Source organism: Sinocyclocheilus grahami, unplaced genomic scaffold (assembly GCF_001515645.1).
Source record: "Sinocyclocheilus grahami isolate Dianchi unplaced genomic scaffold, SAMN03320097.WGS_v1.1 scaffold1338.1, whole genome shotgun sequence".
NCBI lineage: Eukaryota > Metazoa > Chordata > Actinopteri > Cypriniformes > Cyprinidae > Sinocyclocheilus > Sinocyclocheilus grahami.
The window spans coordinates 82266-110053 of record NW_015506517.1 but is presented as its reverse complement, the minus strand read 5'-3'; the positions used below and the strand labels follow the sequence as shown (position 1 = coordinate 110053).

Here is a 27788-nt window from a genome sequence, read left to right as displayed (position 1 = left end):
ACTGAAAATTCAGCTTTGCCCACACAGGAATAAATAGCTTTTTCTAAAATATATTCAAATAGAAAAAAAAAAGTTATTTAAAAAATATTTCACAATATTACAGTTTTTGCTGTATTTTGGATCAAATGAATGCAGCCTTGATGAGCAGAAGAGACTTCTTTTAAAAACATTAAAAAATCGTACTGATCTAAAACCTTTGAACGGTAGAGTGTGTGTGTGTGTGTGTGTGTGTGTGTGTGTTTTCTTATTTTGATTTTGATATTTAATATAACTATAATATAACACTTGATATTTGTTAGCAAAATGTTTCTTTGGTTACAAATAAAAAGTGGGGGGAAAAGTGCTAACAAAAAACAAGCACAACAAAATCAAGATTCTAATACTCTCTTTTAAGAACATTCTTAAGTCAGTAAAAACCAATTAGCTGTGCTCAAAAGCTATCACCTTACACTCTTTCCTCACGGCTGTACGTGTTTATCAGCCTCTCAGTGAGCTGAGCCAAACTAAAGAGGAGACAGAGACAAAACGCATCTGGTTTGGCTTTCTCCTCAAGCCAGCCAATCAGAAGAGTCATCTCACCCCTTATCTCTGCCTGGGGTTTATCGGCTAAGTAGATGTGTAGCTGCAAGTGTGAACAGCTTGATTTGTTGGCTTCACTGATGAGGGTTTTCATCCTCTGCAAGTATTCTGCATTCACCAGCCTGGTAGGACATCTAGGTAATCCGCATCTGGTTTGGCTTTCTCCTCAAGCCAGCCAATCAGAAGAGTCATCTCACCCCTTATCTCTGCCTGGGGTTTATCGGCTAAGTAGATGTGTAGCTGCAAGTGTGAACAGCTTGATTTGTTGGCTTCACTGATGAGGGTTTTCATCCTCTGCAAGTATTCTGCACTAGGTAATATTTCTTTCTGTTAAGACAGATGCTGTTCTATTCTGTGGTTAGGAAGTACCACCATAGGGATGAGCTTTTCCTCCCATCTCCAAAAGCTGCCGTAATCTTGTTCCGTCACATAAGGCAACATTTAAATTATGATCATGCTTTAAAGGCAGATGACATGACAAGATCAGTGAGTCTGAAAACACTTCAAAGGTACGGGGAAGCATGCAGGCCGAACAAGGTGTGAGAGTGGGTGTCAAAAGGCAAAATGAGCAGATCTCAAGCTGTAAGTGAAACAAAATGTGTCTGACAGTGAGTTGATTGTGGGGGGATGGCATAATGTACAGTCGCTTTGTATTTGCTCCCATTGAGAGGCAAACACCCTGAATCCTGCTTGCCTGTAAGAGAGCAGGTGTGAGGAGGCCGTATGCGCTCTGTGTGTGTGTGTGTGTGTGTGTGCATACAGACAGGGTCGTATCACAACAATCACAATCTGTATCATGAGGAAACCAGATGAGGTGCTGAAACAGCTTTTTCCAGCTGCCCTATGTGTGTTGAGGTTGTTTTTTTCATGACTGAGGGCAAGAGGAAGCAGTGTGAGCCAAATACTACCAATAGCCTCACATGCTGACAGTGTAATTTCCTTTTAGTGGAGCTCTTTTATAGGTGCATACTATAGTGATGCTACAACAGTGTTTCCAGGTGTTATACACATTAAATTATATAATATATATATATATATATATATATATATATATATATAAATCAAATTGATAGTCTAAAACTAAAACCAGTAAATGATAATTAAACTGAATCTTGGTTAATATAATCTTTTAGCAAGATGCATTGATTCTTGATTGCAACAACTGCAGCAAATTACAGTCTAAGACAGCGCATGCCCAATCCATATAAAACATCACTTCTTTTACCACAGATTGTTTTAAAGAAAGAAAGAAAGAAAGAAAGAATACAGCTGAAAGGTTTTCAGGTGATGTCATTGTAATAACATATTTTTCTCATTACTTTGGTAAAACATACTGTTGTGATTAGTTTTCTCAGTTTTATTTCTGTCCAAAAGTAATAAAATGTTAAAATGTGGTACAATATTTATATATATATTTTTAATTTTCAGAGAAAACAAGTTGGATTTTCTGTTTATCAATAAGTTCAGGAAGTCTGTAGAAATTTAAAGAAGCCGGGAGCTGCATAGTGGATTGCATTTGCCTTGTTAGCAAAAGTGAATAATCCATAGCTAGAGGGTAGGAAGGATCAGTTTCCACTGGGATTCAAACAAGCAGGCAGAATTATTACCAACAGTACGCCTGTTTGAAAGCAAACAAGCCGTGCATGGAGTAAGTTTCAAGAGGAGACACTTCTAGGACAGGCCAGATTATCATTCTTTATGTCCTGCAGGCATCTCGAAAACCTATTCCAAGTATAATTTATTAGTCATTTATTTATTTGGCAGCAAGTGGAAAATCTGTGGAGATGAGCCAAGATTATTTTGGGTAATACTAAGTGGAGTTTTTCCCAAAAAAAAAAATCACTCTTTTCCAACTAGATGACATTGTACACAAGTGAACAGCAAACAGACTAAGTGTCGAAATCAGGATCAAAATCTCTGATTGTTTCTTAAAATCAGAAGGTGCAAAATAATTGGAAAGGAATATATGGCCCTGGCAAGGCAAAACTTGGTAACTACACATTTTGTTGTATGATAATTCAAATGTTGGCTTTAGTAGCTAATTATTTACAATTATTTGCAAACAACATGTCTTTATATTTTTACTTTTTTTTAAACACTGTATAAGTGTATCGCAAGGGGTTCATCATATTTGGGGGTCCTTAGCATTAAGAAGTACTGGACATATTTCATATAAAAGAAGTGTAAAAAATGATAGACTAAATAAATAAAGAAACCTGAAAGCCATTGTTGTAGTTTCAGTCTTGCTAGTGACTGCAATTGCTTTTGTAAGTTGTTATGCCCTCTCATCAAAATGCTTATTTTTTCATGAAGTCTCCTAGCATAAAACCAAATAAACACTCAGTTGAAGTTGCTCAGAGAATGTGCATCAGCTATGCCTTGCCAACAGTTGTCTGCACTTGAACAGCCCAAAGCATTTTGGTAGGAGGGTTGGGATTTATCGCTGAATAATACATGAGGAGGAGCCACACCAATGTCTCACCCAGGCTTAATGAAAGAGAACATGTCTGCACACAAATCAGTCATGAATAAACATCAGACAGTAATTAAACTTGGTGGCAGAAACTTTATTCATTAGTAAACAAGCAGGAGCACAGCTTCCTGTGCATGGTGGGGACTGGGAATGAAATGGTAATTGGAGGCCTTGTCTGATATTGTTTAGCATCATTGGGAAAGAGCAGGCCTGGTCAGAGACAAAGCTCAGAAGCTGACCTCATTATCAGAAGTTAATTCCCTGGCACTTCATTTGCTGCAGTTGGTAAAGACATAGCTGTCAAACTGAGGCCTGTATCTCTACTGCATAATGATTAAAGAGCTTCTCTTTATTCTTGATTTGGATGGTCTAATGACTTTCACAAGTGGCACGTGGAGTGCTTACAGGTGGTACTCATAAATATTACAGAAATCTTTATGTAATTTACTTTTTTTACGTTTAATATAGCTCGGTGTGTCTAAATCTAATGTTTATCTGAAAATGTGCATGTGGTTTGGTAAACTTAGTTAATCTAAATTGATTTTATTCAAGTCAATATTGTTATTTATCACTGACTAAGGTAACAACAACTAAATTTAATATTTTACTTATTTCACCATAATATTTATGTGTTTGACTATTGGATATACATTACCACTCAAACGTTGGGGCCAGTAAGTTTATTATTATTATTATATTTTATTTTTGAAATAAATTAATACCTTTATTCAGCAAGGATGCATTAAACTGATCCAAAGTTACAATAAAGACATTTTCAATGTTACTTATTTCAAATAAATGCTGTTCTTTTGAACTTTCTATTCATCAAAGAAGCAAAAGCAGCACACATATTTTAACACTGAAATTATGCAAAATGTTGCTTAACCAAATTAGCATTTCTAAAGGATCATGTGACATTGAAGACTGGAGTAATGGCTGTTGAAAATTCAGCTTTGCCATAACAAGAAGAAATTGCTTTTTTAAAATATAATTAAAATAAAAAACTGTTATTTTAAATTGTAAAAATGATTCGCAATATTACTGTTTTACTGTATTTTTTGCTCAAATAAATGCAGCCTTGATGAGTATGAGATTGAAACATTTAAAAATCTTACCAACCCCAAAGTTTTAAAAGATAGTTTATACACTTTGAAATGCATTGTTATCTTTTCTAAATATTAAATTTGTTTTTATTAAAATTGTTTTGCCCTTCCATACAGCTGACGGTTTGTACACACTTTAAAATGCATTGTTGTACTATTTAAATATTATATTGTATTGTTTTGCCCTTTCACACTGATGATGGTTTAAACACCATATATATTAAATTTGCGCTCAAACCAAATGGAAAAAAAAATGTGACTAGTTGGAATTTGGATATTCTGATTTAATTGTACTTGGCTTGAAATGTTGGAGAACCTCTGTGACAGAGGATATGCTATTTAAACGAATGCATCTTCTTGGTTTCCTTTTCCGTAGCATGCAACTGTAACCTCCATGCGAGGCGCTGTCGTTTCAACATGGAACTTTACAAACTCTCCGGGAGGAAAAGCGGAGGAGTCTGCCTGACCTGCCGCCACAATACGGCAGGTCGCCACTGCCACTACTGCAAGGAGGGCTACTACAGAGACATGTCTAAGCCCATCTCTCACAGAAAGGCCTGCAAAGGTATGAAGGGTACTGAATCTAAACACCATGGGCAAAAAGGGCGACGGGGTTTGGTCTTAAGGGCCCAAAGTCTGCAACTTATCACTTGACGCATCCTTAGGAAAGCAGAAAAGACTACGGCTAAGTGATTAGCTGGCTGTTTTCTACACAAAGAAATTCACATAGTACCACAAAGGAACCAATTAGATGAGCCGATCACTATTCTTAATGTGTTACCCATTCGTCAAATGAAGGAGTCAGCAGGTCCCAGGTCGCCACTGCCACTACTGCAAGGAGGGCTACTACAGAGACATGTCTAAGCCCATCTCTCACAGAAAGGCCTGCAAAGGTATGAAGGGTATTGAATCTAAACACCATGGGCAAAAAGGGCGACGGGGTTTGGTCTTAAGGGCCCAAAGTCTGCAACTTATCCCTTGACGCATCCTTAGGAAAGCAGAAAAGACTACGGCTAAGTGATTAGCTGGCTGTTTTCTACACAAAGAAATTCACATAGTACCACAAAGGAACCAATTAGATGAGCCGATGACTATTCTTAATGTGTTACCCATTCGTCAAATGAAGGAGTCAGCAGGTCTGAAGGAAGAATTCTCACATTCCTGTACTCCTCCACCCCCATGAGTCTCTGTCAGCATGCAGCCCAAGGACAGGGATGTGGGTTGGGGAGGGGTGAAGGAGGAAGGTTACATCTTTCTGAGTTATTGGGATTCATTTGGGGGATGGTTTGACAATACAAGTCAAACAAACAGAGCAGAGGTGTGAACTGATCCTTGTTACAGGTCAGATGAGTGAGAGGAATTGAGGTTAGGGGGAGGACGGACAGGAAGAGAAGATACGCAGGAGGGAATAAGCGAGCAGCTTTCCACAGGTGTGCAACTGGCTGGCAACAGCACACTTACCTGGGAGCTGTCCAGAAGAAAAGAGAGAAAAAAGGACAGGCTATTGTCACATAACAGGAGCAAAAGCTTTGTGCAAACAAGCCCCCCGTCACACCTTAGCATGTCCTCATAACAAGGTCCATTCTGCTGCTATCCGTGACGGCTTAGGATCGTTTACTTCCAGCTTTAGCTCTGGGTAAAATATTAGGTCTGTGCTGAAAGTTAAAGGCTCTGTTTTCCCAAACAGATAAATAGGTAAATAAATAAAAGCATCCATCAATTTGACAATGAAAACGGTGGGGAATGTTTTTGCGTCATGTGAGAATGTTACACTTGAAGGCTGAACAGAAGGTGTTTGTTTTTTTTCCACAATACCATCAGCATGCATGAGTTCTCATTTACAACATCCACACAACAAAGCAATTAACCTTATTCCTGCTGTTATATAGAAGCAGTTTAGGTTGTAAAGATGTTTGATTTATATATAGCTTTAAACTAAGCTAGAAAAACAGCAACATATTTGAATGTGCATTTTAGACATGACATTTAACAAAATTAATTTTGTGGCATACTTTAGTTTTTAAATGAAATTTTAGACATGGCATATAATAATTTTTGTGGATTATTTTGTAATTTAAATATTTGTAATTAAAAATATATATATATTTATCAAATTTTATGCTATAAACAGCACATTTTTAAATAAAATAACACCTTAAAATTTTCAGATGAGGACTGGTTGATTTAGGCATACAGTTTTCAACTGATTTAGGCACACTGTTTTATGCAAAATCAAACATATTTTATTCATGTAAAAGTAAAAGTGTGTTGTTTTTTTAGTTCTCAGACTACATATCACATTCCTCCTGATGAATATGAAAAAGATTAATGAGCATATAATAATATTCTCTGCATGGAAATGCATTACAAGAATGCATAACCTAACCAACATATCCATTTGACCATACTCCAGACTGACGTTCACCCCTCTCTGGGCTCTCGTTTGATTCTCCTGTCGACGTGGAATGCAAACAGACATTCATCATCCGACTGTGTGTTCCGCTAACCCCCATGCTATGTGTCTTATTGAGGGAAGAGAACTTCTTTTTGTTTTCACTTCCTGTCTCCTGTGGACAAGACTTGATTCTTTCAGCATCCCATTACTCTCATTGGTGAGGTTTGCTCTGTTTGGATATGTTGGCTGGTGCAATGATGCATTTAAGAATTTTGTACACACTTCCATAATACAGTGTGCAAAAAGAAAAGAGTCTGAAAATGCCAAAGGTCGGCTGTGAGCTTGAATATGTTGTTTTAAAGTGAAATATTTTGTGATCAGATTCACAGGATGTGACATTAGATCACTCTTCTGTTTCATTTTTCTTTCTGCTTTCGAAAGGCTTCTGTAATTAAAATCAAGGGTGAATAATCCTGCAGGTCTCTGATGACCCTGAGCCTCTTTTCTAAAGTTTTATTAAAATGATCTGCTTTGCTTGGAAAGTTAATGAACTCTTCTGTTTCCCTGAGATTTGAGACAGAGGCCATGGAGGATTTCCCAGGCGCTTGGAATTAGGGTCAACAAACCAAATGGAATTCACTAATGGTTCAAGGAAAACTTTGAAAAGAATAACAGACTAAAAATAGTCGTAATACCCTTTAGATTGTTAAAGAATTAGTAATAGACCTTTCAGAATATTCATGTACTACTATGAAAGATGTATTAATGGATGAAACATTGGGGAAGAATCAATTCTGGATTAAAAATGCATCATTGTGACCCACAACCATTGAGAACTTGTTTCTAATGCATACACTTCGTTGTAAAGGAGATTTACTGCGATTCTTCCGAACTTTTTGATTTAACTGAAAATTGCCAGTGCTGAATGTTTGCTGTTGCTTTCATCTGTTTGCATGCTTTTGTCTGTCTCTGTACATTTCTCATTGCTTTCATTCTTTCGCAACAGTCATCCATATTTGTTCTGTTTTTGGTCAAGTTATTTATCTTCAGGTTCAACTGCCTCATCAGACTTTTGTGTTATTTTATGCTCGGAACATTTATCAGCACTGCTAGCATCATCACAATAGGCACAGGCTCAAATTTTTTTGAGTATTTTAATATTTTACTTGGATATTTATGTCGGTTTACTCTGGGTCTCCTACTCTTGATGTTTAAACACTGGCACTTTTCAAATGAGAGGGAGACCTCGTGTTAATCTCAGCTGACTACATCAAATCAAATGTTGCTTCATTTTAAATTGCTCTGAAAACACATTTCATCGTGATTTACAAAATCTGTAACTTAAACAAGGCATTTTGTTCGATTTAATCCTGAACTTTGCCAGAGTTAGAGCCCCTAATGTAATTACAATCAAACACTGTCCAAGTTATACAGCTGTATTAGGTTTCTTCAAAACAGATGTACAAAAAAGGATGTGTGGTAATTATAGAAAGGTGACAAATGATATGAAGCATGATATTTAATTCCCGCCAAAGAAAACATTTTCATAAGCTAAATATGTGATGTATTGCAAGTTAATGAAAATAGGTGCAAGTATGTTGTAATATAAAGCACCTAACTCCCCTCATGCTCATTCATTTAATGTGTTCACCACACGCTTTCTCTTTTTCTTTTGACAAGTCCTCACACTCTTAATCAGAGCAATCAAATAGTGGCAACTATATACTATAACAATTTACTTCAGGAAAAACAATTACAGTATGTTCTGCTCTCGTACAGAGCTTCAAATCAGAGGCTCCCTGTTTCATGTTCAACATAATATGTGTCTTCTTGAAGGGAATGTTCACCCCAAATCCTTCGTATCATTTACTCACCCTCATGTCATTCTAAAACTAAATGGCTTTATTTCTTATGTGGGACTGGAACGAAGATATTTTTAAGAATGTTGGTAACCAAACTCTAGACATTTCTCAAAAAAATGTCTTGATATTTCTCAAAATAGCTTCCCTTCGAGTGTATCCTATTATCATTATCATGTGTTTTATACCCACAAATGACTGGCAGAACGACCCAAGGTGAACTGAACTAAATAAAAATGTCAAACATCAAATTTATTTTGCTCACACTTTATTTTAAGGTCCAATTCTCGCTATTAACAAACTATTAACTACGACTTTTGCCTTAATAAACTCCTAATTTGCTGCTTATTAATAGTTAATAAGGTACGCTCTAAAAAATGCTGGGTTGTTTTAACCCAACTTTGGGTCAAATATGGACTAACCCAACTGTTGGGTTAAAATTTTCAATTACATTTTTAACCCAAAAGTTGGGTTAGTCCATGTTTGACCCAAAGTTGGGTTAAAATAACCCAGCATTTTTTAGAGTGTAGTTAAGTTTAGGTATTGGGTAGGATTAGGGATGTAGAATATGGTCATGCAGAATATGTGCTTTATAAGTAATAATAAACAGCCATTTTGTTAATATTAAGCATGCTAATAAGCAACTAGTTAATAGTGAGTATTGGTCCCTGTACTAAACTGTTATCCTTATTTTTATATTTACTGTGAAGTCATATTTCAAAAACCACTTGTTCAATTGGGCAACTGGAACATTCCCTTTAAAATTCATAAAGAATGATGTGGAGAGTCTGCCGCACTCTATTAGGTTAGAGCTTCTAATGAAACTTCAGCCATCTGATTTGTGACTTCACCCTTCATAAACCACACTGTAAACACACAAAGCGAAGGCAGCTTTGCTTTGCAAGGTGCATCTTGTTCCTCTCTTTGAGTTGTTTGCTCCATAAGATTCATTTATTCCTAGGAAACATTTGCTTCATCATTTCTCCTGCCCACTGGAGTGAGCGACTCCTTTGAAGAATTGATTTTGTTAAATGAGCCATTTCGTTGTAATACAGTAAACCACACTTAGATCATGTAAGTGTGTGGTGCTCTGCAAACTGTCAGCCACACCAGACCGCCGTCACCCCATTGGGTGGGCTGTTAATAGTTCAGACATTTTTGGTTAGCTTGGAATCTTGGTTCAGTATTATATGAAATGTTTCAGTTTATATGGATTGCTAAGAAGTAGCAAGCTAAAGAGAATGACATCAGTCTCTGATGGGATCCCAGGCAGCAAAACCTTAGCCAGTCAATCTAATTGTGCCTTCAATGTGTGGTTGCCATGGGTTTATATACAAATAGACCAAATAAAAGGCTCATTTTCTCCCCATCCTCATTAGGGTTCTGGGAAAAGCTCAGAAAGTTAGTACTGAGTGCGCTAGTAGAGATTATATTTGCAGTGAGAGCTGTGTAGTATCTGTGGTCACACTATTACGCCTTCCACTTGAACATGCGTCTTGCATTGTCACAAAACTGTACTATTATTAACCACAAATAACCTCTTCTGTTGGGGATTTGAAAATATTGTTTTTCATTACCTCACTTTTCTCATTAGATTTCCAAAAAAACTACTTTTTTTGTAACTGGCTTCAATTAGACGAGAATGTAGTGCATAAAAAGGACAACTTGGCAAAACGTTTGTTGACAAAAAGACGTGGTGCTTGGAGTGACATTCATAATTTCATCAAATGATTATGCTAATGCTCGCTATTGCGAAAAAAGAAGAAGAAGAAGAAAAAAGACAATTTGTCTCAAACCACCCTAACATGAATTTAAGTAAAAACAGACACTCAAAAGATATCAGAAAAACACTCAATGGTGTTTATAGTGATGTTGCTGTCATTTTCTCTTCCCTTTATTAGCTTCAGACATTTTTGTGGGCCAGCGCAGAAACTAAGCACTACAATACTGAGCCTGGGCTGAGCTGGCCGTCCTCCAACAACACACAAATTACCCCACCGACTCTCAACATGATGTTTTTAATGGAGGAGAGGAGCTCAGACTTCAAACAGCAGCTTTATGCTAAACTATTGGCAGGGATCTAAACTTCTCACATTGTGCAATCTAATCTAATAAAGCTGCCGCATGCGCATCTCTTTCAAATGGATTAAATGCTCTCATCAAGCACTTAATTTTTGGCCTTTACTCTTTATTTTTCTTCTATAAATGTACTATATAGACAGTATATAAATGTATACAATGCTCCAATAATGCTCTAAATATGACAAAAAAACATCATGAGTCCATACTTGTATAATTGTTTGGAAAAGTGGAAGTGGAGTAACAGGCTATACTTTAAAAAGTCACCTTTTGTTTTCCACAGAAAAAAAGAAGGTCATACAGGTTTGAAATGACATTAGGGTGAGTAAATAACAGAATAAATGTCATTGTATGGTTCTTTTTAGCTTGTCTGTGAAATCATATTTTAAAAAAAGCTTGTATATTAATAAACTCTCAGCTTGGTACTTCTTTTACCAGGGACATGGCAGTGTTGAGAGTGAGTGGATGAGGAGAGGAAACAGTAGATCCATATCTACTCCAGGAATCTGGTGTAGTGCCACCACTTGACTGCTAAGTGGACAACCACTTAAGCACACTCCAGACAGGGTCTTATCAGACAGCAGAAGCTAAAATGTTTGAGAGACATACACCTGCACTCCATGTGTTTATGTTGATTTACTCGTTGACCCAGTCTATCTGATTTGGACAGTTGTTGGGAAGATGCCATTTTCTCCAAGAAAATTATTTTCTGTAAAGTACCATTGTACTGTATTATTGTACTTAACCATTTTTGTAAGGTTTAAGTTGCAATCAATTTTTATGGTAATCAATATTATGCCAAATATGCTGTTCATTAAACCTAACTTTTACCTAACCTAGAATATTGCTTGAGCAGGCAACCACTGCAATGAGATCAATGAGTCATGAGTAAAGACCCTCAATTAATGATCCGCTACAACGGCTCATATCATATATATATATATATATTGCAGCCGACACCTCAGCATTTAGTTCTTTTTAAGACTCTTGATCATCCATTTCCACAAATACAGAAAATCATTGCTGAAAATGACCTGTGCCGCATTTAAGGGTGTGAAGCTTTTTCATTTATTAGGAATTAGTCAGCTGAGCTGTTTATTGAATCTTTAGGGCGTTTTAATGCACATTTGTAATGAGAAACAAAATGTGGCAATTTTCTACATAATGACAACTCCAAAGACAAGACGTAAACTTGGCTTTAATGACAAGAGAGTGACAAGCGACAAGAGACAGACATGTAGGGAGTGGCTGTCTCTCTGCACCGTTCCAACCTTGGGACTGGAACTTCACTTCACTGCTCTTAGCACAGGCTTAAAAGAAATAAATTTTAAACACAACTCTCTGTGCTTCATTACTCATACAAATATATGAGCCAATTTACTAATTTAATGTGTTAAACATTTGACAGTGTATCACTTCTACAGTGCCGGTGGGGGAAATATTAAGTAAGTAGCATTGGACTCTTTGCGAAAGTAACTTTAATGTAACCACCCATGATGGGAATTTAAGAAAACGGACTTGAAAGGAGTTTTGACACAAAGGCAATACAATCAGTTCACAAGCTTTAAGAAGCGGAGAGAGACGCTGAGCCATATGTTAGAGAAAGACCTCCCAAGAGGAAGGAAATGTGACAGACATTATTGGCACAAGCACAATATTCTGATGAAAACACATGAAAGCACATGTTATGGAAACATATTTTAAGGAAATGTGTTTATTATAGATATTTTTTTAGATATTATAGATATTTAGATATTTTTTGCCAATTTGAATATTTATTGTAATACAGTGGTTCCAAAACGTGTTTAGACATTTCAGAAACACTTAAAAATGTATAAAAGGTTTTGCATTAGATAAAAACGTGGCATTATAAAGGAATCCTTTCTTGCAACATAATTCACAAGAAAAAGAGTTTATATTGTGTTGATAAAAGACAACAAAAAAGGGAGTTTTTGCTTAGAAGATATTAGCAGAAAATTACTAGTTGATGTGACACCTGTGAGATCTCTAGAAAAAAAATCAGATATAAAAAATATAAAAATGTCTCAAATGTGAAGTACATTCTGGAAAAAAAGCTTTCAGATATCAGGATTGATATTTTTTCAGTTTTATATTTTTATGTATAGTGACATTTTTAAGGTTGACTTGAGTGTCCAAAAATGTCCCGATACATTTAGGGGCCAGATACAGCTGTTCAGAGAGACTTTATCTTGATGTGCCCTGTCTTTATGTGTTTATGGTTTGAGTTAAATGCATAATGAGGAAAAAATGACATTCTCAAGCCACTACTTATGTAAAATCATTGACTATCATACCGAAGTGTTTTGAATTTGTATGTGTATGTGCATGCTCTTGTCACGAGACTGGTCACCACTTTCACAAAACACACAATGTGTTTTTCAACTGCTTCACCAATCTTCACCCTCTTATTTCCCCAGACTTGGGCCTTAAAGCTACTTTTATAGTTTATCTGTGCTTTTTGTATGTATGTACTGTTTGTATGTGCTTTTCTTTTATCTGTTCTCTTCTGTTCCTCACAGCCTGTGATTGCCATCCTGTGGGGGCCGCGGGCAAAACCTGTAACCAAACCACAGGCCAATGCCCCTGTAAAGACGGTGTGACGGGTATCACTTGCAACCGTTGTGCTAAAGGCTACCAGCAGAGCCGATCACCCATTGCCCCCTGCATAAGTATGTGGATCACTCAATGTCAAGATCTCTATTTTTTTTCCACTTCAATCCCCAATGAGCCATACTGCACTTACAAATGTTTCTGTCCATGGAATGCTTGAAATATTGAGCTGAAACTCTTCTGTAGGACTGTAGGATCTATTTCTTATGGTCAAACATGAAAATCTGCATGTATGAACAGTCACAATGGAAAGACTTTGAAACTATGTCTTGTGAAGTGAAGTGAAGTGACATGTGGCCAAGTATGGTGACCCATACTCGGAATTAGTGCTCTGCATTTACCCATCCAAAGTGCACACACACAGCAGTGAACACACACAAACCGTGAACACACACCCAGAGCAGTGGGCAGCCATTTATGCTGCGGCGCCCGGGGAGCAGTTGGGGGTTCGGTGCCTTGCTCAAGGGCACCTCAGTCGTGGTATTGAAGGTGGGAGAAAGCGCTGTACATTCACTCCCCCCACCTACAATCCCTGCCGGTACGAGACTCGAACCCACAACCTTTGGGTTATAAGTCCGACTCTCTAACCATTAGGCCACGACTTCCCTAGGACTTTCCCGACTTGTTAAAGGGTTAGTTCACCCAAAAATGAAAATTAGCTTGTGTTTTACTTACCCTCGAAGCATCCTAGATGTATATGACTTTCTTCTTTCAGACGAATCCAGTCAGAGATATATTCAAAATGGTCTTTGATCTTTCAAGCTGTTTAATGGCACTCAGCGGGTGTGTAGCAGTCCACAAGTCGTCAAATAAAGCTTGCGCATTCATAATAAAACATACCGCAGATGGCTCCGGGGGGTGAATAAAGGCCCCCTGTAGCGAATACATGAGTTTTTGTAAGAAAAATATCCATATTTCAAACGTAATAAACACTTTTCTCTCACTTCCGCTGACTGTCATACACTGAAGCAGTTCCGGCGGATGACGTAAGACGTGCGGCGTTGCATGATTAGTGACGAATGCGGAGAGAGAACAAAACAAAACGCCGGTCACGAATTAGAAGTACAAACCGAGGATTTGTGAAGACAAATGTTGGAGGATTTCGATTTAAACCAAGAGGAGACTGGTTTTCCTTTGCTAAAGTAAGGAAACTTTGCTTCCTTTGCTCCTATAAACAAACTCGCGAGACTAGCATATCTCAGAGTCGCACGCGCTGCACACACGTGTTGCGTCATCCGCCGGAACTGCTTCAGTGTATGACAGTCAGCGGAAGTGAGAGAAAAGTGTTTATTACGTTTGAAATATGGATATTTTTCTTTAAAAAACACATGGATTTGCTACAGGGGGCCTTTATTCATCCCCCTGAGCCGTCTGTGGCACGTTTTATTATGAATGCGCAAGCTTTATTTGACGACTTGTTGACTGTTCAACTGCAACACCCGCTGAGTGGCATTAAACAGCTTGAACGATCAAAAGCAAAAAGTTTTTTATATAACTCCCGACTGGATTCGTCTGAAAGAAGAAAGTCATATACACCTAGGATGCTTCGAGGGTAAGTAAAACACAAGCTAATTTTCATTTTTGGGTGAACTAACCCTTTAAGGTCATTCCACAGGATTATCACCTGCCATTCTTTAAATTCTGCTTTCTTTACTTCATGGACCAAATCAGTGAAATAATGACATTTGAAGATTGCTTTTAAAGATCGCAAAAGTTAAAAAATATCTTCACTGCATGGTAATGAATGAAGCAAACATATTAACCATCACTGGTGTTTGCATTTGAAACTGTTTAATTGGTGCTTTTGTCGATGAAACAACACTTGGATATCAAAACATTTCGAAAAAAAGAAATAGCTCTGGAGAATTTTTTTTGGCGGTGAGTTTAGCAGAGTAAATTCAACCTATAACTTTTTGGAATCATATATCTTTGATTTTCTTGGGAAAGACACAAGCACTGATGTGTGAAACCTGGAAAGGTGGACACTGTGGTAATTGAACTGAACATATTTAGTTTCTCTCATAATTGTGAAATAATCGTTTTTTATTTTAATAGCCCATATAAATTTTAAGCAGTATCTGAATCCATTCCAAGCTCAGTTTAACACGAGGAAGTCTTGGCTACACATACTATTATGGCCTCTTATTCTGAAGACCATAAATCAGTAGGATTCAAATATTTATAACAGGCTTGCACTGTAATTTAATTTGGCATTAAACTCGTTCCCATGTTCACCAAGCAGAGCCCAAGATGTGTAGTGCTGATAGAGGAAGTAAGACCACCACAGAAAACGTGTATCATTGTACAGTGCCCATAATCTTTGGTAGCTGTAATGGTAAATCTTTATTGAACTCTACATTAAAGCACTCTATATGGCATGTGTGCTTTTGTCCAAAGCCTAAATGATTAAATAATGTATTTTGAATTATTTTAAGATTTGATATGTCATCCAAAATAAGTAACATTACAGAGTGATATCATTATTAAAGCCTCGTTTACTGGCCGAAGCACCATAAAAGCAACAAAAACATATTTTGGCTCTGCATAATTTCTTAGGGTCACAGTTCAACAAGAGCATAAAAACATTTTTGAACCCCACCACATGATGAAGATCATTCATGATTTATTTCATTTATTTATTTTTAAATCAGAAGACTTGATTCTTTCTTCCTTCAAATGGCTCTTTTTTGCATGCTTGTCCACCAGCTTCACAGGGCACATGAGCACTCTTATCAACTTCTTCATATTTCTCTTAGTACGCTCAAGCTGTTTCAGTTCTCTTTTTGTTCTGTGCTAATGGCAGTAGCTGCCTTTTCTTCTTGAATAGTTATGTTCCAATATAGCAAAAGACTATTATTATTTTTTACCACTTTTATGAATTCAGTCACTTTGTTAAAAAGGTATTTCATCATGCATGGCTTTACTGAGTGTAAACTTCCCTCCATTCATGAAAAGGTCATGGAAGGAAGAATGAAAGAATCAAGTCTTGGACATGTATCTCACTGTTTTTCATAACAGCAAAAGAGGAGTAGTTGAGCAAATTGTATGCCCTTTTGTGAACCAACGTTTTGCAAATGGATTTCTAATGTTAAACCAGTATCTTCGGAGTTTAAATGGTTCAAATTAGTAGCAATAAATTGTCTGTATAATCTAATATTTATTTTTATATTGATCTTACATTGTAACTATTGTTTACTTTTAATTTAACTTATGTTTATTTATTTATTTAGCTAACTGTGCTCTCTTTTTTGGAACAGAAATTCCTATTGCTCCACCAACTACCACTGCAAGCAGCACAGAGGAACCTTCAGGTTAGTTAACTGATCTTAGTCTCATATGAGAAGAATATTGTTTAAGCAAGAATACATCTGATGTCAGAAACCACAGACTGAATTGCTCACTATTCAAAAATGCTAGCAGTTTGTAAAGGTTCCTTTCGAATCATGTTTGGATAGGCCACTTATTAGTGTCTCTTAGTGATGATTGAGAACATAATCGTTTTTATGGGGGCTCATTCTTATTGATTCACTGATTTTAAGTTTTTCCTTGTTTTTGAGAGTGAAGTGGGATTTTATTCACCCTAAACTCATGGAAGAGGAACTGCAATACATTTTTAGGGGGGGATCTATTTTTACATCCCTTGACATGTTCGTTCTTGCCGCAGATGTTTTATAAATATGTCTAAAAGTAAGCAGAATGTCAGATTTAACATCCATGCCTGCCAAATGATTTCATTTAGCACCAGACAGTAAAACAGTGTCCGCAAATATACAAATGCTTCCCTAAAATTTCTTGCAATTACAGACTGTGTCTCCTGATCAAATGTTTAATTTCCTGAGTTTTCTTCCCTGAGTCGTCAGTTTCCTTTTTTTTTTTCAAAAAGAGTGAACATGCTTTAGTTTGCCCGTATGGAAAAGTTTTTGTTGAAGAAATATTCGTCATTCTCACGGACAGAGGAATTCTAGCGTGCTAGAAATCTTTGCAGCTGTTGGTTGATCGTCGCAGACCTCTAATGCTTTACTGACAGATAAGATTGACAGCAGAGCTGCTGGTATTCTCTCTCTCTGGTGGACCTCATTTCATTCTTCTCTGGGATCTTTTCTCTACCCCCACATTTTTCTTCTACCGTCTTTTATTCTCTCTACATTTCTTCCTCCTTTGTCCTAAAATACCGACTCACTCTCTCTAGCCCATCTGAAACCAATTCTGTGTTTCATGGTAGTTTGGCTCATGCCAAATGTCAGAACTGCACTGTGAAAATTGACTTTCTTTAATGGACTATCAATGATTTGAGATAGAGGGTGTTACCCATGCAAAATAAACAAATAGGCAAAGCGGAGGGAAAAGTTGAACCCGTTTACCACAATGTGTTTCCATTTGTCATGGCCTGACCCTAAAGCATATGGCAGCACATGTGTAAAACTAAACTTGCATTGTGCTTGACTTAGTATTTTTTTAAAAAAAAGAAAAAGGTAAAGCAGGGCTGAACAAAAAAAAAAAAATCTATATATTAGGCTAATGGTATATATTTTATATTAATATGAAAAATATATATTTTTTGTTTGTTTGTTTTATTTGTCACCATCGTTTATCTAATAGAGATACTAAGACTGGTACAATGTAGATATTATGTTTATTTAATTACTAAAATGCAAGATATGCAAACTGCATTATGCGTCTTAGTGTTTTTGTAAAGAAAGAGTGCTGAACAATTATTTAAAAACTCGATAATTTGTTTATATGCAATATTAATATAAAAAGTATTAAATATTAATTCTCATATTTTTATTTGTTGCTTGTTTGTTTTGTCACCACCATTTGTCACATTTTAGCTATTTCTTTTTTTACGAAAATACTAATACGATGCAGCTATCATGTTTGTTTGTTTGCTTGTTGTTTTTATGACTAAAATTAGAAATAATTTCTGAAGATTAGTTCAAACAATAAAGGTGAAATTAATTAAATGGTCAGAAAATGTAGGCAATACACCCTTTCTAATCACTTAATGGAATATGTTTGGCCAGTTATATTTCAAAATTGACATTTTTAAAAGTTAATTTATTTGCAAAGATTGCATGACCTTTAATCCAGTCAAGGGGGCACTGCTGATTTTGAGCCCTTAAATCGCTTGACCCATCTAGTGTTGAGAGCAACCCTCCATGAGAAGTGCAGCATTCCAAATCAAGCTGATGGAGAGGTGGAGCACAGGACAGACATATTTGAGTGCCCCCATCAAAATGGATGCTCCAGACCACCCACACATCCTGCTATGGGACCGCATACATTATACCTTCACTCCAGGCCCAAAGCTCACCTCAGGACAGCGCAATACGGCAGAAAAATATGACCTCATCTAATAGATGATTGCAAACAGATGTTCTTATCAGGGCACCTCCACCCTTCTCTGTAGCAGTTGCCCACTCAGACTGAGAAAGACTGCGAATGAGAGAGAGACAGAGAGAGAACCTGTACGTTCTTGTACAGAAGGGTGGGGCACGCAGCTGTGTAGCAGGTGTCTATGAGAATGAAATAGGGGAATGGCAGGAGGACAGAAGGAAAGTCAAGGGAGGAGAGGAGAAGAAGGATATTAATATGTCTTCAGCACTGCCACATGGAGGGGAGGAATGCATTGCGAATACCTCTGGTTGCTCGGCTCAGACAAAACACATATTGTGTGGCAAGGTCATGCATGGTGTGAGTCACCACTCCCAAGACCCCTGCATAATCCCTCAGACACACACTCAGCTATGACTGACAGAGATGTCTCTTCAAACCTGCATTAGGAGAGCAGCGTCTGTTGTTTTTAGTCATTATTTGCATGGATGTGTAGATATTCAGTTGTACTGTGGGGACTGCTCAAAATGTTTTTCTTAAATAACGGTAATATTTTACATAACCAGTTAAAATGATAAGTCTGTATTTACTCACCCTCATGTTGTTTCAAATGTATATTATTATCTTAAAAAAAAAGTTTGAATAATACATTGAAAGTGATTAGGACCTGAAACTATCAAACTCCAAAATGTATATATATATACACACAAGTCTTCCATATGACTACTGTATGTGCATTATAATAGATTTGTTTGTAAATCGTTTTGCATGAAAAACAAACTGAAATTTATCACTGAAATCAAATTGTATTCACTGAAAACTGGCCTTTCTATCCCTGAAGGGTATAATCATACCTTAAAGTTTAACTATGAGAGTAGTTTTACCCGATGTGAACACAAACAGACCCCAACCATGACTTTTTTTCTGACAGGAAAGAAAGAAAGTTTTACAGTGACACAAGGGTGAGTAAATAATGACAGAATTTTCATTTTTGGGTGAACTATCCCTTTAATACTGTCACCCTTTTAAGACCAAATGGCCCCATAGAATTCAACGAGGCTCCTAGTGATTATGAAAGGAATGAACAAAAAAGGGGAGTGAGTGAGAGATGGAGGGAGGGAAAGTGAGAATTGGAGAGAGACAGAAAGAGAGTGAATAGTGTTGAATCAGTGTCTCATCAGGAATGCAAAGCTCTCGTCTAATTTAAAGCTGGCCTCTCCTCTCTCCGATTTCGCATTGTCAGATTTCGAGTGTTGCCGATGGTCCCCACACATCTCCGGGCTTCATTTACAGTAATGAAGTTGATTTCTACCCATTCTCTGTCCATTAGAGCGATGCTGCCGTGACCAAAACAAACCCTGAATTAAAACCGCACGCGCTGTCTGGTCTGTTTCTTTAAACCATTGTCAGAGTTCGAGAGACAGCTATTTTTCTCTCAAAGTCCTGAATGGAATGAAAGAACGACAGAAAACGAGAAGGATATTTTGAGGGGTTGAGAGGGAAGGAGAAAAAAAGCAGTTCCCTTTGGAACAGACACAGCTTGCCCATTGAGTCCCTGCCCCATTGGGAGCTTGGGGCTCTGGCTATAATCTAATTACATGCTTTATTTGCAGCAATTTGTTTCTCAATCAGTCTCATTCCACACAGAGAAAGCCTTCCCCCTGTGCGCTCATTCACACCTCATTTTTACAGTTCCCAGACCTGAGATGCACCCATTAGCGTTGTCCATTCCATCAGAGGTCCGACTGGAAACAGACCTCAGGTCAGCTTTAGGCTCTTTTTGCTAACAACAGAGTACAGTGTCTAGCTGTCCTCAAGCGCCAAAAGACCCAGCAGGTTAGATTGTCAGTGTTAGATGTCAAGGCTTTTCAGAAGTGCTGAGTGAAGCTGAATAGCACAGACTCATTAGGCGAAAAGTTGTTCTCGGCTAAATCTCCAGACCAAAAACTTCCCTTGAAATCTAGCGACGGAGAGACTTCGTCCACAAATGTTTCCCCACAGGGGTCCCCACAGTCAGCGTATAACCGGTGCCCTCCACTCATTCTTCAGTGTCAAACAAGCCTCACATTCAAACTTACACGCAGCTTCCTTTTACTCACTGGCACCGCTAACAGCGCCACTAGACGTGGTGCCAAAATCTCTCGTACACAGCTTTCGCTCGAAAAGACGGCAGGAAAAACATCCATTAAGGTGACACTGGTCTCTGTGGGAGCATCATGACGGGATGGCAAGCTAACCCTACTTCCCCTAACTCAAGAGGGGGCACAATGAGAACATTTGTCCTTGCTGCGGGGGATGAGATGTTTAAATAGGAATCTCAAGGTGCTCATCACCTCCTTAAAGGAGAGCTAATGAGAAATGATGGCTTTCAAAGGGAAGTATCGTGATGGCATTAAACAGGGTTATAGGAAAACAAAGCAGTTGCTCTACAGTCTTCATTTAAATGGTAATGAAGCTGCCACACTATGGACTCTCAATTTAATTTCGGTTACAGTTTCTCTGCCATTTCCAATCTACAGTGTGCACGGTTTGACTCGCCCAACCCCACCTCGGAGTCCTTCGTGCAACCACTTCGGAGCGACTACATTCACGGGCATTTTTTTCTGATTCCTTCGTTGCCAGGGCAACCTCATTCACACAGAGAGAATAGCGAGTCCAAAAGAAAGTAAAAGGCAGGCATGGAGCGAGGGTCGGCTGAAACAATGAAGTTTGTTCATATGCAGGCCAGCTGAAAGGTTTTTCTCTCCCCCAACTCGGTCTTCTCATTCCATCCATCCACTAAAAGAAGGCCATGACAATGTGTGGGGCGTAAGGGGATAGGCAAGAGAAATCTTCTCCATTTAAACATCTGCATGCTCCAAAGAGGTGTTTTTTAATGAATTAATCGTGTCCGTGTACAGCAACTGAAGGCGCAACTCGCTTTCGGTTTAGTTCTTTATCTGGATTTGCTAAAAAGGTCCTGCAATCTGAACCAAATCTGTTGCGCTTCTTGGCTGAAACGCCACGTTTCTTCTTTATTTTTACACACAACAAGCTTTTTAAACGCTTTATGCGCTGCTAATTTCCCCCCTGACCTCCCTTTGTGCTCGGACAACCCTTGCTCCCCCTTCACTGCCACCTCCCTGAGTGCCGAACCAATAAATGCCAAAGGTTGAAATGGTCTTCAGGGGTTGCGTTGGGGGAGGGTGGCGTTATGACAGACGTACAGGGTGAGTCGACAGGACCGGGAGGGAGGAGTCATGATTCAAAAAGCCCTAATCAGGCCCATCATGGCAGTGCCAGTGGAGACAAGGGTGAGAAATTAGCATGGAGCTGGAAAAAAAAAAATCACTGGGTGGCACAATACGCTTGGCCTCAGAGGTCTCCCATCAGAGCAAGGGAGGGTCCAGACATCCAGAGAGCAGAACGAGAGGGACCTTTTGTCTCCTGCTTTTCTAAGGAGCAAAAGACACTTTGCTGAATGCCTCACAAGCCCTATTACAGCCTCACAATTAAACTGGGCAGATGGGTGTCACAACAGGCCAGCGCTTTAGGATAGATGTGTAGTTTGCAGAAGTGTCTCTTTTTTGACAATGTTCCCTCTTTTACATTCTTTAATTGTGTTGTTTTGCCCTTCCTTTCTTCTTTTAACTTCCACATTTAGACTGTGAATCCTACTGCAAGGCTTCTAAAGGCAAGCTGAAGATCAATATGAAGAAGTACTGCAAGAAAGATTACGGTGAGTGAGAAAAGTGCACACAACTCCGTACCGCACTCCCACATTTATGCAGGTGGCTCAAATCCTTGCCCTCGACAACATTTTTATTCTTCGTCTAAAGCCGAATTCCCTCGAGCCCCCTCAGTGTTGGTATATTGTAGTGATGGCTTACTTAGGACTTTCAAGAAGAAAGTCAAAGGATCAAACAGGAGGAAAGGCTATCAGTGAGGGGTTTAGGAGAGGCTGCGTTGACGGACAGCCCAGCAGGTATTTGAACCCAAAGCGGATCAAGCTATGGCAGTGTGACGGGCAGAAGGGACCGGAGTGCTCACAGATATCCTCATTAAGGGAAGCGCATGTCCCTGTCCTGCATTCCTCGGGGCAGCAGGCCCTCTCTTGTCCATGAAAAGGAGCAGATGTGCAGCCCCTCTTCTACAGAGGTGGGGCGTTTCATCAGTCAAGCAAAACCCTGTGGAACTTAAAGAGCTTAGCAGATATAATGACTGCCAGAGCATTTCAACAGCTCCTTTGATTCATTTCAGTCAGCATAGGTCATTTATTGATGGTGAATAAAACACAATAAAGATGATATGAGTATAGGTATAATTGTAATATTTTTGAACATTCAGAAAATGTTAACCCTAACACAAAGACATTTTGCCTTAGTCTTTGACATAGTTATTATATGGGTCAATTAAGATTGTCCACAAAAAAAATAAATAATAATTGACAAGTAATGAAATGTAATCTTTGTATTAATGTTTGTTTCCTATGTTTTTTTTTTATATACCATTTTCAAGAAAAGTTTTAATTTTAATGACTAAAATTAAATATTTAGTAATATTTTCCTCACACACTGAATAGATGTGAGGGTACACATATTAATCGTAAATATATTCTCAATGTGAGAAGTTTACAGATATTGTGGATTCATTTATAAATATCATGTTTTGGAAAAATCTTAGCATATGACACTTTACAAACTGAACTAACCTCATTGAAAAGGTAATATTAAGGTCGATATTAAGATATTAAGGTCGAGACTTAATATAATTTTTTCTGTATGGTTCTTTATGTTGGTTGCACAACATTATTTTGTTTTTCAAGCATGAATAAGCATTGTAGTTTTTCCCCCCCAGAAAATTATCAAAAACATGCCAAAAAAACGTGCGTTTTGATAAGATTTTTGTTCTGTTAAATTGTTACAATACGCTTATAACTCATTACAATATCAGGAAAGTTGTATCACCCTGATGCTTTTTACTTTATGTACTCCCCAAAATACCAAAATGTATTTTAATTTAGAATAATAAAAAAATGCTCATCATAGAAGAGGTTTATTAAACTACACAAAGTGCTTTTATAATTAATGGACAGGCTGTGTACTTGTAAAGATGGTATGTGATAAATGTAACAATAATTGAAAACTGCGTTTCACCTAAAGACGTGATTTGATACGTAAAAGGAACTGTAGCCTTGAAGAACACTTTTATATATTAAAAACATTATATAGTAAGCATTTATGCTCAATAGACCTCTCAAAAAAATCAGTTACACTGAAGGTGAAAAACACAAGGACCCCCGCAGTGTAGAGAGGAGGTCTGGCACACATTGGAAGCCGCATCTTACGTGATGAATACTCAATGCCATCACCTCCTGCAGACCGGCTTTGCATGTTCTCCTTTCTACACCGCCATTACTCATTTAAGATTCATTTAAGAATTTATCCAGATAATATGGTCCCCTGCTGACTTCAATTTACAGTTGTCCTCAGTTATGGAGAGCTGGCTCTTTACACAAAACTGAACAACCTAGGATAAACTCCCACATTCTGAGCATTAAACCTAATCCACTTTCCTTCTGCCTTCTCGAGCATCAGGGGGGCTTTATGCTACAGCAGCATGGGGGGAAATGGCTGGAAAATGGTATTGAACTTGAAGACGGAGTCATCTAAAAGACTTATAGGGGAATTGGGCCCTTCGTGGCATGATAATTACAGCCTCGTGCCTCACTGGCACATTACCCATAAAACACCACAGGAATCCTGAACTGTGACATGTTCCAATCACTGGATAAATGACTTCCACCTTTCCAAATGGTGACAGTGACATAAAGGTTTATGCATTTGATTTCATTTGTGATGTTTTTTTGGTGTAAGTAAAGGAATAAAAAAAATAAAATCAATCAGTCAGTCTATCATCATTTACAGTACTCACCCTCATGTTGTTCCAAAACTCTATGAATTAAATTTTTCTGTAGAACACAAAAGGTGAATTTCTGATGAAAACCCTGGCAAGCTAATACAACTTAAACTCAAAAATCACCAAAAAAAGACTGTAAAAGTGTTCCTCTGTTATATGACTTCAGAAAGCTTAAAATATAGAACAATTTAGAGTGGGAAACTGATCAAAATTAGTCGTTATTTCCTGGTAACCTTCCTCTCCAGTAAGCTGTGAACTGCTGTGAATCATTGAGGAAGTGAGCTTGAGAGTCAGAGGAGTGCTATTCTTGAACAAATCATTCAGAACGGTGGTGTGAACTGCATTAAGCATTTCGTCGAAAAGATCAGACCCAAAAGAATGAGTAGCTCATGAATCGCACATTACCGTGTGTCTTAGGAACAAGTTAAGGAGAGCTAGACTGGATATCAAGATTTTTAGTGAACAGCTTAAATTTCACTTACTTCCACAAAGCTATAGCTCGGCATCAGACGATTTGGAATATTATTAACAAATCATATGAACCACTTCAATCAATCACTCATTTACTTTCATTATATGGAAGAGAACTGCTAGAATATTCTTAAAAAATTCACCTTTTGTGTTCCACAGTAGAAACAAAGTCATACAATTTTGAAACATGACAGAATTTTCTTGTTTCTATTGTTTCTTTTTTCACTTTTATTTAACTTAAAACATATCTGAAGCATTTGGTCTGTTCTAATCTCTTTTTTTTTTTAGCTATTAAAGAACTTTGGAAATCCTGGCACCTGATACAAATGAGAAGTTTAAGCTTAGTCTAGTGGGAAGCTGTGTGTAAATGTGAAAATGGATCCTTATAATGGTAATAAAGGAAACTTGTGAAAAACGTGAATCCTAGCCTTAAAATACTGAGGAAAGTATGTAAAGGGACAGATACATAAATAGACCACCAACCATTAACCTGCATGATACAGCCTCAGTCTTAGTCAAGGGCAAAGCATTACGCCGACGAAATTAAATCTGTCTGTTTTGCCTTTTTTGTAAGGTGTCTTTTTTTGTTTTGTTACAAAGCACCTTGAAGGCTATTAATAATGAAAGGGGAACAGCATGAGTCTACAGGCAGTTTAAGCAGATTTTGAGGATTCACACTTGCAAGGAATCTCAAACTGTGGCGAGGTTTGAGTTACATGATTTATTTGAAAGCACTTTAAACTGAAGGTTGACCTGCATTGCTGAGGCAAACGAGACGATGCAAATGACTTAATCAGAATCAGAGCCAGACTCTGAACACGCAGGAGAAATATAATTTCAGTCGTGGCTGTTAATTTAGGCACACGGCACAGTGTGTGTATATGTATTTATGCAGCAAATATTTTAGGATAACATTTACATATGCAGTGGGGTCCAAAAGTGTAAGACCACACACAAAAACTGCAATTTAAAATGTAATTTAAACCTGGAAATTAATAGACAAAAAGTTAGGAATTTGAACATTTTAAAACAATGGCAGTAACAAAAAAGGGATTACAAATGAAAAAGAAGAAATAGTTTATTAGTTACTAATTAATAGTAAATTAATTAGCATTTTTCAGTTCAAATCTTGGGCTGATAATATAATTTGTAATAGAAACATTTGTATTAAATTATATATATATATATATATATATAAACACTAGTTGTCTCAGACTTTCAGGCCTCATTATAAAAGAACATGTACATTTATATATGTTGTGCAAATGGCCAAATTTCAAATTTAAACATGTTTAACCTTTTTTTTTTTTTGGTCCATTCACAGATTAATTTCAGTAGTCCTGCTATATGACGGACGAGTTTTAAAAAGTACAACAATATTCCATGTAGTTTCTCAATTCATATCGTCTAAAGTAGTTTTAAAACGTTAAAGTTTCAATTTGAATTAATTTTAACATTTTAAACACCACAGGACACTGCTGAAACTGCTTAAAATATAATGTCGCCCATCTGTATTAATACAGGTAAAGTAGCTAATTCTGTTTCGCATTTTCTGTTATTCTACCAGCTGTTCAGGTCCACGTCCTAAAGGCAGACAAAGCCGGCGAGTGGTGGAAGTTCACCGTCAACATCATCTCTGTCTACAAACAGGGTGAAAGCCGAATCCGCAGAGGAGATCAGTTTTTGTGGGTCAGAGCAAAGGATGTGGCCTGCAAGTGCCCGAAGATCAAGCCCGGAAAAAAGTACCTGCTGCTGGGCAACGATGAGGATTCCCCTGGACAAAGCGGTGTGGTGGCAGACAAGGGCAGTCTGGTCATTCAGTGGAGGGACACTTGGGCTCGAAGACTACGGAAGTTTCAGCAGCGGGAGAAGAAAGGAAAATGCAAGAAAGCATAGTGAGGTTGAAAAGGAAAGAGGTTGTCATCAAGAGCTGGACAGAGAAACAACAGACGAGTGGTGGATGAAAAGATGATAAGGGAAAGGAAGAGAATAAACAAGAGGGAATTAGCACCGCTGCTTTGAATAAAGGCATGAAGAGACGATTAACTTTAAAAAAAAAATAGGAACGTGTGAAGGAGTTCACGATGCAGTTTTCATTTCTTATTTGTTTCCTTCAAGATTTGTTTGCCAATTTTGCACCTGTGTCCAGCATAAAGAAAGGTATTTTATGTTCAATGGCTTTCAGATCCATTTTGGACCGTTTCAGTCTGGTTGAGAATCAGACTAAGCCATAATCAATATTCTAATAACAACCTGGGGATTGATGCATCAAAAATCGGAGAACATTTTTAGAGCAATAAATAAAGTAACAGTTCTTAATTTACAAAAATATATTTTTTTTATTAACGAGCTTTAGCGTTTAATAATCCATATGCTCTAACTTATGCATAATGGCATCTGAGATGCCAACATTTCAAAAATGTCAAAATTCTGTTTTCGGTAGGAATTTTTAATATGGCAGATATCAAAACTAATTTGCTCTTCTTAAGCCAACTTAAAATATTCTTTTTTCAAGGTCTGAAAAGTAGTTTAAAAAGTATCACTTTGTAACAACCTGCATGAAAAACACAATTCTATGCATATATTTGTGCATATTGTTTTTAGAATTATTCATTCAATTATTGTTGCAATTTTCGATGAGCGGTTTATCATTGAATTCAGATGCAAACAGAATGAAAAGAACAGCATAGAAAAGCTCTTGTACAGTGTAACATGTATAATATTTCAAATAACACTACTAATCTTTGAAGACTGGTGCTGCTGGGTTTTACCCAGATCACGACATACTCTGAAACTGTCCCAGCAAATGAACAACAAAAGCAAATCAAGGTTTCTGTTTAATGTACATGTTTCAGGCTGCATTTTTGTTGGTGGTGGCCCACAGTTCACTAATTCAAAGGTGAAAGAATCATCTAACAGTTTCTGAAAAGAAGCTTTGTACATTTTTAAAGTAGTGCCCGTTCTCT

At 37.5% G+C, this 27788-nt stretch overlaps 1 protein-coding gene across 3 annotated transcripts in view; it reads left to right on the top strand.

Moving 5' to 3' along the window:
* LOC107569361 (netrin-1-like) overlaps nt 1-27131 on the top strand; it is a 56711-nt gene extending 29580 nt beyond the window's left edge. The window contains exons 2-7 of one of the 3 annotated variants that reach the window (XM_016255443.1): nt 4532-4642; nt 4971-5048; nt 13029-13178; nt 16377-16430; nt 22097-22171; nt 26390-27131. In XM_016255443.1, the coding sequence (XP_016110929.1) occupies nt 4532-4642; nt 4971-5048; nt 13029-13178; nt 16377-16430; nt 22097-22171; nt 26390-26718 (797 nt within the window). In that variant the 3' untranslated portion in view covers nt 26719-27131. Of the gene's footprint in view, nt 1-4531; nt 4721-4970; nt 5049-13028; nt 13179-16376; nt 16431-22096; nt 22172-26389 lie in introns of all 3 variants that reach the window. The other 2 variants (XM_016255444.1, XM_016255442.1) reach the window with 2 other exon arrangements.
* Nucleotides 27132-27788: the final 657 nt, after the last annotated feature.